Genomic DNA, 13767 nt, shown 5'->3' on the forward strand with positions numbered 1-13767 from the left:
GAGAGGCCCTACACGTTGGTGGAGGACAATGGGAAGATATCACATTGAACCTCATCATCGCTATTCAGATATAAATATACATGACGTTTAGTCTGATGCAGGTGCATCTAGAACAAGTATTGGATGGAATTGTCCATACATGATCAAAGCATGGAATTGTCCACACATGGTCAAAACATGGAATTGTCCACACATGATGAAAACATGGAACTGTCAACACATGATCGAAACATGGAATTGTCCACACATGGTCAAAACATGGAATTGTCCACATGATCAAAACATGAAATTGTCCACACATGATCAAAACATGGAACTGTCCACACATGGTCAAAACATGGAAACCGCTGTGGGTTACGGCTGACTTTGTGTGCTGGCGATTAGGAGACTGACACTGATAGTGCGGGTTCGAATCCTGGATCGGACTCAACCCAACAAAAGTACTACAATCTGTACTGTACTGAGAAACACGTGTTACAACCACTTGGGTCTTCTTTATGTATGGGACCCGTGACGATCCGGGTTAGTATTGATCTTCAGTGATCCATGCTAGTCTTAAGAGCCGACTAACGGGATCGGGTGCTCAGGCTCGCTGACTTGGTTGACACATGTCATCGTATCCCAATTGCGTAGATCAGTTCTCATGATGTTGATCACCGGATTGTCTGGTCCAGAGACGATTATTCACAAATCGCCCTCATATAACTGGAATATTGCTAAATGCGGCGTAAAACTAAACTCACTCACTATGTCACTCACTGACACGTATATCGTGCAAACTGTACAAAATGTTATTATATTTCGTGTCAGAGGAAATGCTAATGTGTAAAGTTTCATAGTAAGAACACTTAATAGTCGTGTCACTTTGACGTCCGAACCCCCTCTGTAGTAGTTTACTGTAATTATCATCGCCCACGTTTAAGAAAAACTTATACTACTGTCTGTCCCCATTCTATCAGTGAAGACAGAAGAAAGTAACAGGTGAATTGAGCCGCGGTGTGAAACTTTGGCAATTGTATAGCTGTTAAAACCCAACGACAATCGACACGTTCACGTAACGCCTCTATAAAGGTTGATTGATTAGTGTTAATACGTTGCTTTATGTTTGTCAATGCGTCTTTGGACAATTACGAGTCGGCTTCATTGTAGGTGAGGCTTTATTTTAACGAAGGCTGCTTTACTAACTACTCATCGCTTGAGCAGTCCCAGTTGATGTTGCTATGTTCATAGAAATAAGGCCACCCGGGCATCACTGTTGAAGTGTAACACTGGTCAGATATCGATGATCACCAGTCATCTTGAGATAGTACAATTTTATTTCTGAAGCGTACATGACACAATCTGGAAAGATTTTACAATAGCATAAACTCGGCTATTCGTAAAATAAAGATAGCAAAGTAAATAAGAAGAATTAAACAATGGACCTGTCATTAGTACAAAACATCAAAAGTATCATATTAGAATCCCCATTAAAAATATAGTACGTAAGTCCCAAAGCATTCTAGGTAGATTTAAACCTACTGTTATTGTTAATCGTAGCATATATGTTGTTTTAATTTACGGCTAGATTGTCTCAAATTGCTGACAGCTGAAGGGATGATGTAAATCCAACTAGGGTCCGTGCCGGTGGCAAAAGTAATGTAAGTCCCCATGGTCCCTAGTATGGTGATCTACCTTCAGTTGTTGGCGATCCTTAGCCCATATTTTATTAAAGTACCAAAGTCAACCCGTTGAATATGAGATGAAAGACAAGCACAGTGAATGAGGGGCAGACAATGCTAAGGCATCCCTTCAATGGACAGACATAGACACGAGAACAATGAAAGATAAGCTGTTATTTCTGTGACAGATCTATTGTTCACATTTCATATGTGTGGAGTTGCTTTACTTGGAGTCACGTGGTAGAACACTGAAGTTTCCCCTCACGGCACCAGTGCTGAAGTAGTTTAGTTCCATTGCGTTGTCTGCTGTTCTTGCTGGAAACAATATTAGAAGGCTCATTAGTCCTGTAGCTGAAATGGTATCTTTTTCAACGTGAGAACTTGCAGATGACCAGCAGCAATCCCCGATAGCTAACAAAATAAAAGACATAACGTTTACCTAGACGTATTTGGAATCGTTGTACAGCTTTGGAATCTCTCAGCTTTCCAAAACCAAGACTTGTCGAGACTTGAATGTGCCAGGCAACGGGTGTTTTGGGACCGTTCCATAGTTACTATGCTATATAAAAGACACTCCTGTTACCCCAAGAAGGCATCTTCATTACGAATACAAAGTGTATGTGTGTTTTTTACAATATGTGTATGGTACCAAGCACTGCTCCATCGAACCAAGTAAAACAACAAAGCCAAAGTCAAAAGTTAAATATCAAGGCTTAGGGTCACAGAAAAGTGTGTGTGCTCCTGCTCCTCGCGACTGCTGAATATATTATATGTACAACAATGTGTCTGGTCTCATACGTTACCTGACAGATTCTACATTCTGAAAAAAGATGGGACACATGGTGAGTGAGTGAAGGGACACATGGGTGAGTGAGTGAGTATGGTTTTCCGCCGCTTTTAGCATTATTCCAGCAAACAGGTCTTGACAAACTATATTTAAAACTAGATACGGAAGAAAACTACTTAGTTAAAACAAATACTCTTGGAGAAATTGACATGTTAACCCATCAATTAGATAAAATATATGAAGAAAAAACTCAGGGTATATTGGTGCGTTCAAAAGCAGAATTTGGAGAAAAACCAACAAAATATTTTCTTGGACTGGAAACCAGAATCTTCTTAAATAAATCTATAACTAGAATAGAAGATAGTAACGGACACATGTTAGAAGATCATGACCTTATACTAAATGAAGTAAAATCATACTACGAAAGGTTATATTCTAAACAAGAAATTAATCAAATTGATCTAGTAAAACTTTTAGGAAAATATAACGTGTCAAGATTAACAAAAGATATGTCAAATAAATTAGAAGGCGAGTTAACTTATGCAGTAAAAAAATGAAAAAATGAAAAAGTCCAGGCTCAGATGGGTTCATAGCTGAATTTGTAAAATTCTTTTGGTCTGACTTAGAAAAACAAACTCTTTTGCGATCTTTTAATTACTCTTTACGAACAGGGGGTTTCTATCAATTTCACAACAAAGAGGAATTATTACATGTATTCCAAAAAGAAATAAACCAAAGCAATTTCTTAAAAACTGGCGCCCGATCTCGCTCCTATCAATGTTTATAAAATTGCATCCATGACTATTGCAAATAGAATTAGGACTGTATTAAATACACTCATAAATGAAGATAAAAAGGGTTTATGTCTGGAGGATGTATCGGAGAAATAACTCGTCAAATTTATGACCTTATGGAATACACAGAAAACTCTTAAATATCAGGGTTTTTTATTACAGATTGATTTTGGAAAAACCTTCGATACGGTCGATTGGGATTTTATACAACAAACCATGACCTTTTTTGGTTTGGAAATTCCATCAACACATGGATTAAGACCTTCCACAACGGAATTCAATCATGTATGATAGTAAATGGATTGAGGTTTTATACAACAAACCATAACCTTTTTCGGTTTTGGAAATTCCATCAAAACATGGATTAAGACCTTCCACAGTGGAATTCAATCATGTGTGATAGTAAATGGATTGGGGTTTTATACAACAAATCATGACCTTTTTCGGTTTTGGAAATTCCATAAAAAAATGGACTAAGACCTTCTACAACGGAATTCAATCATGTGCGATAGTAAATGGATTTGGATCAAATTTGTTGACATAGCCAGAGGTTACCCCTATCATCTTATATATTCCTTCCATATGCCGAAATACTTGCTACGCTCATCAGAAATAATGACAACATAAAAGGAGTAACGATAGGAATATAGAAACATATAATTTTGCTCAATTTGTAGACGATACCACTTGTGTTCTAAATGGCTCAGAAAGATGTTGTGAATCAATAATGTCTATATGGTCAGTAATAAACATGACACCTCACGGAAGAAATACTATGCTTCAAATCCCTCATATTACCTAAGTTAAATCACCTGTTTTCAGCATCACCAGACCCTCCCGATTCGATGTTAGAACCTTTCCAAAAGAAATTATTCAAATTCTTCTGGGGCAACAAGCCTGACAAAATCAAGAGAACACAAAGTATTTGCAACACAGAAGGTGGTGGTATAATTTACCCCAAAATTAAAGAACTTATACTCATACAGGACTCAAATTACTTAAACGATATCCATGTTACTGGAGACATTTGCGGCGTAAAACTAAACTCACTTCAAGTAAATCAAAATAGTTGTTTGAATTATACCTACCAAAAATATTCGAAAAAGTATCTTGACGACAAAAATTAACGACCCAGAAACGTGGATACAAAAAAATGTCGCTAGTTCTTACTATTCCGATTTGCTTTTTGCTTGGTTCCAATTTGTAAACAACTTTAGCCAAATAGATAACTCTGAAATTGATATATTATCCAAAAGCATTTGAACGACGACATTACAATTGGTAAAAGACCGGTCTCATTAAAGCTATGGCAGAGTAAAGGAATACATTTTATATGTGATCTTATTAATGAAAACGGTTATTTTCATGCCCTTTAAGAGTTCACAAAACGTTAGGACATTAATGTTAATTTTCTAGAGTTCAACAGCTTGTTAGCATCTGTCAAAGCATATTGTATTGGAAAGGGTTTTCCAAATTTTAAAACAAATCTTGAATGTACCTTTTGTGCCATTTAATATCATGTGTCTACTTTAAACAGTAAAAGGAAACCGATATCACGATGAAACTCTTATACAAAAATAATGTTTACAAAATCAACATTTTCCAAAATGGGAATTGACATTTGTAGAATTGAGTTGATCACTGGAATATCTGGTCCAGACCCGATTATTTACAGACCGCCGCCATATAGCTACAAAACTGTTGTGTGCGGCGTAAAACTTACTCACTCATTCACCAACTTACATATCACAAATACGGAAAAGGCGAATCTGTGAAATATTATAGCTGTTTGAATATCACAGAAAGGGATATCCGTTAGGACAAATTGCTGACACAAGAAATCGCCTACTTATATGGACAACCCAAATATTATTCCTCGACAATATGTACATGAATAGATTCCCTCTGTAATGTTCAGAAAACTGTCACGTTGTAGTATTAGCCAATGATATATGTATGGCCTATGTATATCGCTACATCCTTGTCGCCTACAATACACGTCAAACACATACATGCCATTTTACCTTGTAAATGTCTTTACTGTGATTTCACTAAAACATTTGCTTTTCCCATGCTGGGATTCAAACCGAAGACCTTCTGATCATTGTCCACATGACCAAAGAGGTTAACCCCATCAGCAATGAAAGCATGTCATCTGTGGGGTGACTCCACGCCCTGCTAGACGTACCACCTCATTGTCCTAGAGCTTGTGCAATAAGCATATGCTGTGCCAAATCTTATATCTTATACTACACATGCGGGTGTTTAAATCTACTTGTCTGTTTTGATGTTTCACGCTGCACTCGGTAATATCCATTTACAGCATTGTGCATAAGTTAACTCACACGTGAGACATCGTAGGTTTGACTATACAACATGCTTTTGTTCATCGTGTCTCACTTTTGAAACGCGGGATGGTATGGTGTGAAATTTCACCCCAAAACAGATGACGTCATGAAATACCGCATGCCTCGCCCTTTGTTGTAGTCTGCTTGAGGTCTGTCACAGATATCATGATCGTTCAGAAAAGGAACGTTTTGCCACTGAGCAAACGGGAAATTATCATAGGCATACATTTATATAGCATATCGCTATAGGAAGAGTGGAATTCTGAGAAATCGGTCTCGAACTTGTAGACTGAGGATTGTGAGCAACCGCTACAGATGTGTACTGATTCGTAATGTCAAATCTGTTACTTCACTATTCATCGAGCTATTTGTCACGTTGCACTGAAACACTGTCCCGTATTACACTCATGTCACATGTGAGGTGAGGTGAGGTGAGGTGCGGCTGCTTGTACTAGCCCAGACTGAAGCTGGTTTTATAGTGCTAGCCCACTGAGATACCATGCCGCAGTGAAGCATGAATACCCAACTCAGACAAATTATACTGACTCCGAGCCGACCAGTCCTTGATTTAATCATTAATGCCGAGCGCCAGACAGGGACCAACAAGTACCATATTTTAATGTCTTTTGGTATGACGCGGTTGGGGATCGAACCCTCGACCTTCCGCTCTCCGGGCGGACGCTCTAACCACTACACCACGGAGGCGGTCATGTCACATGTGTGCTCACTGAGGTGCACATGCACCTTACACAAGTGTTCATTCCGTGTGCATTCCGACGAGATGTGTTATGCGTGGTGACGTCCAGCCGGCCAATATGACAAATTGACACTAATCAATACGAAGATCATCCTGAGAAAGGATTATTCGCAGATTGATCACCCTGTTGACCATAATTATTCTAACAACATTTAGGTAACATTTAGGCAACCATTGACACCAGCATTACTAACTATTACAGTTATCAAACCTGTGTAGACACATAAGGATTTAAACTCAGAGATTAGTGACATACATGCATGCACGTGCCACGTTCCGTGACGGCAGTGGGTTCGTCCTTGAGACGTGCAATACGTTGTTGCACGTGCATTCCGGGAAAGAGAAACAGAGCAAATGAATTCCACACAATACTGTCACTTTGGAAAGCTCAACCCGTGCCCTTGCGATCGTTCAAAAAATTAAACGGCTATTGAAACGCATAGCATACCAAGGCTCACGTCTGCTCAACGTCATGAGGCCATAGGGATGGTCCGTGGGGGAATGTCTCAACGACAAGTGGCTGCACATTTCCACTGCCACCGGAACACCATTTCTGTACTGGTGAGACGCTACCAGAAGACAAATGACGTCATCGATCGGCCACGTTCTGGACGTCCACGTGTAACAACGCCAAGACAGGACAGATGGATAAGGGTGACCCATCTTCGCCACAGGTTTCAGACAGTAGTGATGACTGCCCGAACCATCCCAGGACTTCGCCGTATCCACCCCAACACAGTTCGACAACGTTTACGTCATCACGGATCAGACCACGACGTCCCGCCATACGGCCTATCCTGACACAACGTCATCGACAAGCTCGCCGAATGTGGTGCCGGAAATCATGTCCGCAGACCCTTGTTTTGGTGGAGAAATGTTGTTTTTACAGATGAGTCCAGGTTTAACATTTCCCATAGTGATGGACGTCAACGTGCCTATAGACGCGTGGGAGAACGTTATGCACAGGCCTGCAATGTCTTGGAGAGGAATCGCTTTGGTGGTGGTTCCGTGATGCTTTGGGGTGGAATAACAGCATGCCAAAGAACTCCTTTGGTGATTGTTCAGGGCAACTTAACTGGTGTGGGCTACAGAGATCAGATTCTTCATCCTGTGGCAATTCCTTTTCTGCAACGTCATGGCCCTGGGTTTTCCAACAGGACAATGCCTGCCCTCTTACGGCAAGGGTTGCTATGGATTTCTTTGCACTATTACAGTTCTATGATGAACACGCCACATTGTATGACGAAGCTGAATTTTGCTTCAAACTTAATACCCCATGGAGATACCCTGTGGAAAGTTACGTGATGGTTCAGTAGCTATATGAGCTCCTGATCTCTTACCAGGAAGTAGCCGCGACAACAGTAAAGAGTGTGTGTTGGGTGGGAGGGGCGAGGAGGGGGAGGAGGAGGGGGGAGCGGTAGAGATAATTTCTCAGTACTTATCTACTCAAGCAATTCCAAGAAATCAAGGACGACTGTGCAGTTCAAACATTTATGTCGTGCTTAGAGTGAAGCGTTTGTCGTCAAAATGACATGTAGTCATGTGACATCTATATTATGTATTTCGTGTCGCCTAGTGTGAAGGTGAAGTGTGTAGTATGCAGTGTGTAGTTTAATTAAGTAGTGTCTAGTGTGAACAGTGCAGGGTGTAGTTTGAGGTACGCAGTGTCTAGTGTGTTGTGTGTACTGTGCCATGTGTAGAGTATAACCAGTCAGTCCATAAAGCTAGATATAGTGTCAGGGAATAATCCTGCGTTTTCTTCGTCCCATCCCGTCCCTCCGCCCCAACCGCCTCTCCCGCTACCATACTGCTGGGGATAACAGTGATTAACAGGGCTTCTGGGTACGCTGTGAAAGACTGTAAACTTTGGAAACGATGGATGGTATTAGTTCAGGCCATCGGTTCTACTGACGTGTATGATGGATAAATCCATTGTGTATTTACAAGTGGGACAATTGCGTAAGAATGCCATTTGATGTGGATTAATCAATAGTATATGGAAAAGAAGACTATATTTTCAATTACTTCTGGAATGTACAGATCGTTTGGGGCATAGACAGGTGTGACGTTGCTCCCGTGCAAGTGGAGACAGGTCGATAGGATGACGTGTCTTCCGAAAATACTGACAGGTCATATCACTGTTCAGTTCTTTGTCGTGCGCGGTCTCGAAGGACATAGCTTGTAGGTTATCATGACAGAAATCCCGCAGTGTTGCAACGTTTTATATGACACATTAACACGCATGGTTTAATATACAAGCAAGATTGCGATATCTATTGTTCGGTTAGGGACAACAGTGGGTGAATACACATAGGCATGTTGTACATTATCCGAGTGTTTAGCGATCCGTTCTTGACACAGTGTAGTAAAACGAGAGAACGAATATATGAACCTGAAGTTACTTTGAAGGCCTCATTAGCGTTCACTCAGCAGCTGTTGTTTTGGATTTCCTGATCAGTGGATCGAGATAATTCTTGAAAAAGTCTATCCTCTTGCAGATGTAGGGATGGCTCTCAATGTGTGTGAGTGAGTGTGTGTGTGTGTGAGAGAGAGAGAGAGAGAGAGAGAGAGAGAGAGAGAGAGAGAGAGAGAGAGAGAGAGAGAGAGAGAGATAGTGTGTGGAAGGAATTGATAGAAGTTGCTTTTCTTGTCTTGATACTAAATCTACTACCCTTTAATAAGTATTGCCCTCCTCTACCATTTGGCATACAGTTCACTTAGCCAATCAGTGAGTTGTGGTCACTAATCTTCCAACTGGCAGGACCATATGTCACGGTGAAGAACAGTATTTGGACAATCAATCAAGCATAAATGTTAATCCCCTTATGCTGCTGGGTGAACGAAAAGAACCCGTTTGGAGTCATTAGTTATTATCAGGTTGTCTGTGAAAACTGCTCTTTCACATCATGTGTGAACCCAGGACGCACGTGGAATGTCACGACAGCTAGATCGATTTCATGGACAGATAAACAATGAATATCAATACATCCAAATCCAGTTTGAGTTTCCGATTGTCACAACAACCCTCGTGATCGTGATGCTGCGTCATATAACTGTTACTATGTCGTGTGAAACATTGCTGGCAGCACCGGTGCGACGTCCTCTAACACATTGGGGGGACGAGTTGGTACAGTCGTCTGAGCTACGTCCATTAGAAACCTGTGGTGGTGGGTTTGACTCCAATATATATATATATTTTCCCTGGTTATATTTTTGCTCATTCCCTTGTATAATATTGACATGGTACAGATACTTTTCTAGGAACTTCAGCTAGTTCTCGACAAAAAGTTAATAAATAAACAGAAAATATAAGTAATGTTTTTACAAGTTTAGGCAAAAACTGTTTCTCACTGTTTACTGAAATTGAAATTTTACTGAAATATGTGTGTATGGCAATTGAAACATGGAGATTGTCTACTTCAAGCGTAAGGCAGTATCACATATCCAGCCTGTTTTGAAAACTACTGCAACCTATCATGAGTATCGTAACAATTTGCTTTACCCGTGATTTTGGTTAGGATGCACAGTGGTTTGGAACACTAATACTATTTTCTATTCTGCTTTTGTTAACTCATAAGAACCATTTAGGTAAGGCAAGAGCACCAGTTCAGTGTATGTGGCATTAAAGCTAACCTCAGATATATTTTCATGGGTTTACTAGTTCAAAGTGCGGTCGTAACGGTGATCTACGTTGAACTCCGCTTAATTACATCTAACTACGTTTAACTAAGGTCAGCTACGGTCTACTACGTTCATCCAGCACTACGGTCAACTACATGTACGAGATATTAATAAAAGATATATATTCTGATAAATATGATAATGAATCCCTATCAGCCTGTACACCAACAAGAAGGCCCCTACTCTTGACACTTCCTAGATGTACCCAAGCCAACCTGAACCCCTTCAGTTACCTGGTATGTTTTGCTGTAACACTGGATGCGTGATATTCAAACCGAAATACCGTAGTTAGGTTAACTATACATGTACGCGAACATGGAAGCAATACATTGGGTTGAAGCACGTGTTTATTGTAATAAAACGGAAATAGCTGCACAATACAGAATAAAAATCATCAATGATTAAGGAGAAAACACTGTTGTCAAATTTCTGTCAACTAGGTCCTTAAAATGTGAACAACAAATATATAAACATCAACAATAGCAAAGTATCGGAATAATGACGAGAGTGAAATATCACCGTATGATAAGCTTCCATTGATATACTGATTGCCCATTGACAATGTGGTGAATACATGTTACAGTCAGATTGTGAAATGACATTTCGTGAAATGAATAAGATGTCGCCAGTCTTTAGTCTTTTTATCACTCATCCACACTACCAGCATGTCCTTTATGTCGCCATTTGCCCTTTCAACTGATCCTTGCTTTTGGGCATGGCTTGGCGTACCATGTACTCGTGCTAGTTCTAGCCAGACGAGTTGAATTTTGTCATAACATGAGACGTGAACCCTGATCCATTATCAGATTGGAGGATCTCTGGGGCACCTATCGTCAAGAAAATTTCAACTAAACGGAACGCTACTTCAGCAGCCCTTTTAGTTGTCTGTGGTCTCAATAGGCAAAACTTAGTTAAGTGATCCTGATATACTGCTATCCAGCGACATGGCTGACACTCTTAGTCTTTTCACGAAATTACTGAAATTTTTGGTCATTCCACGAAATGACTGATTTCACAATCTGACTGTAACATATATTCGAAATAGCTCCACAATCTGCCTGTGATAGTGTAGCAAACTTGGCATCAGGGCTGATGTGAATCATCCATCACAGCGATAGTTACATACTGGACACAAACCATGAAGCGTTAGAGTGGAACTTGGGAGTCCTGGACATGCTATAAGTACATCCATATGGCACATGAGATATATATGTGTGGAAAATACATGAGTAACTGTTTACAAACTTAACCTAAAATATCGCTCCATGAAAAGTATGTTCTTCCAATCTCATTCAAGTTCATTAAGAGGTTAACATAATTCTCAGGATTCAAGTAATGAAAGTGAAACTTTGGTAGAAAGAACTAATGATCACTGATAGTTTGTGTAACAAGGGGAACTTGAAAACCCAATAGAACGGAATTCTTAAAGTAACACGAGAAGAATTACTGCCACGATATAAGTATGAATTAACAAACTCACTCATTCTATAATGGAAAATAAGAAATATGCCTGACTTTAAGGAAAAAGTAAATCGTGGATTTGCAATTTAGAGAAACAAGCAAAGCGTCAGTTTACATACATTTGTATATCAAATATAAGCTATGACAAAACCAAAAGCAAATAAAGGGTCAGCCATTATAGATATCTGCATTTCTGATTAAATATGGATAGTTTACATATGTTAATTGCTATCAGACCGGCGTTAGTGGTGCATATGTTAACTCTGGATGGTTGATGGTGTGCGTCTTGTATGCTGTCTTGTTTCATCAATACTCATGAAACACGACCTTGACTGAGTGACTCGTCTCACCAATACTCGTGAAACACGACCTTGACTGACTGATTCGTCTCACCAATACTCGTGAAACATGACCTTGACTGACTGACTCGTCTCACCAATACGCGTGAAACACGACTTTGACTGACTGATTCGTCTCACCAATACTCGTGAAACACCACCTTGACTGACTGACTCGTCTCATCAATATTCGTGAAACACAATCTTGATTGACTGGTCTCAAGAAAATGTCAATGCAACAGAATAATAAGTCTGTATCATCAGATGGTGAGTGAGTAACGCTTCACCCCGCATGTAGCAATATTCCAGCAATATCGCGGCGGGGGACACCAGAAATGGGCTTCACGCATTGTACCTATGTGGGGAATCGAATCCGGGTCGTCTAAGTGACGAGTGAATGCTTCAACCACTAAGCTCCTCGACCGCCCCCTATCATCAATGAATAGATAGCTGAAAAACTTATCACATTATAGGCGGTAAACAACCGTTTTCTGGACCAGACATCCAGTATTAGCCACTCCAGCAACATTACAGCGCATTTACGGATTGCTTAAAATTCAAACAATACGTTAACTTGTCCGATGAACAAATGCAGAAATTCTGCTGCTAATAAGAAAAGTGAAAAGCTAAAAAAACTATTTCTACGTGGCAGTTTGTGGCAGCAACACCGGGAAACAGTCGACTCTGGAGGCAGCCATCAGACAGGAAAACACATCTTGTCCTCCTGAAAGAATTAGAATGTTATGTATTTACATAAACCAAAATAAAGGTCTCAGGCATGGATGTAACTCATATACAGACTGATTCGTGCTTTACGTCGCTTTAACATTCCTTTTCAGATATATCAGGTCGTGTAAGCCCAGTATGGGAGGATCGTCGCTGGCTCTGTTGTTAAACGGGTGGTTTTAGGTCAATTTACCCTATTTAAGCACCGTGGGGTTTTGAAGACAAAGTATGGCCGCAGCGCTCAAATTTACATAAGAATGTATTAGCGTCACTACTTACACCAACTATCAAATGTGGATTACTGAATCGTTGATACACGTCTAAAACGATAAATTTAAGCACAATTCGACAGGTACTGCAAATTAAAGACACTCCCATTTGTCAATGTCCGGGAATATTGACTATCTGCAAACTTACGGAAAATTACGGAACTTTACAGTGACCCTTGTGTCCAACCAAAAGGACTCATTTTGAGTTACTTTCAAACAGTGGTAAAATACAGTATTTCATTCACACATACTGTCACCTTACCCTAGGCCACTTGAAAGTTGAGGTCAAAGCCTCTCCCAGTGACGCTGCCATCAGTTCTGAAGTCAACCACGATGTCACCACTGGTGTAGGGGACTGCAACAGTTGAAAACATGTTCACCTTGATAAGTTCCACACTTGGGCTGATTTAATTAAAGCAACATCATATTTGACTATCTCTCTTTTGAAGCAGGGTTGATATTGTCCTGTTCTTATATTTACACGGACAGCAGTGAGGTTAACACTTATTCTGTACAATGTACACACGGAGTACTTTCCTTATTTTACAGTCACACTGTTAGCAAAAGCAAAATAATTAATGCATTTAACAGGTATGATCTGCAGGTACAAACGTGAAAAGAAATCCCGTACTCAGAAACGAACTACGTACAGTTTAGAGTGAGTCCAGCTCTGTTGCGACCACAGTACTTGTTAGAGTCGACTCCGTTCACCCGGAATACTAGAGAGTCGTAGCTGCAGGAGGACTGATTCTCGATGTCGAAGTCTGTGAAGGTGACGTTGAACGTCTGTCCAGCCCCAGGTCTGATGGTCACCTGGCATCGGACGTTGTTGTTGTAGGTGGCGGTGGCTGGGTAGTAGATGCGACCCGTGGAAGACGTCAAGGTAGTGCCACAGATGCCTGGACAAGAAACCGTTTGTTGGTTTGATGAACTTCAATGAAACCT

At 40.4% G+C, this 13767-nt stretch overlaps 1 protein-coding gene across 1 annotated transcript in view; it reads right to left on the reverse strand.

Moving 5' to 3' along the window:
• Positions 1-10357: 10357 nt before the first annotated feature.
• LOC124259550 (deleted in malignant brain tumors 1 protein-like) overlaps positions 10358-13767 on the reverse strand; it is a 39663-nt gene continuing 36253 nt past the window's right edge. Inside the window, exons 18-20 of the mRNA XM_046693694.1 lie at positions 13473-13721; positions 13081-13177; positions 10358-12545 (exon numbers count right to left, since the gene is read on the reverse strand). Of these exons, the coding sequence (XP_046549650.1) occupies positions 13086-13177; positions 13473-13721 (341 nt within the window). The 3' untranslated portion in view covers positions 10358-12545; positions 13081-13085. The remainder of the gene's footprint in view (positions 12546-13080; positions 13178-13472; positions 13722-13767) is intronic.

Source organism: Haliotis rubra, unplaced genomic scaffold (genome assembly GCF_003918875.1).
Source record: "Haliotis rubra isolate DU_JTF1 unplaced genomic scaffold, ASM391887v1 Scf728, whole genome shotgun sequence".
In the NCBI taxonomy this organism is placed as follows: domain Eukaryota; kingdom Metazoa; phylum Mollusca; class Gastropoda; order Lepetellida; family Haliotidae; genus Haliotis; species Haliotis rubra.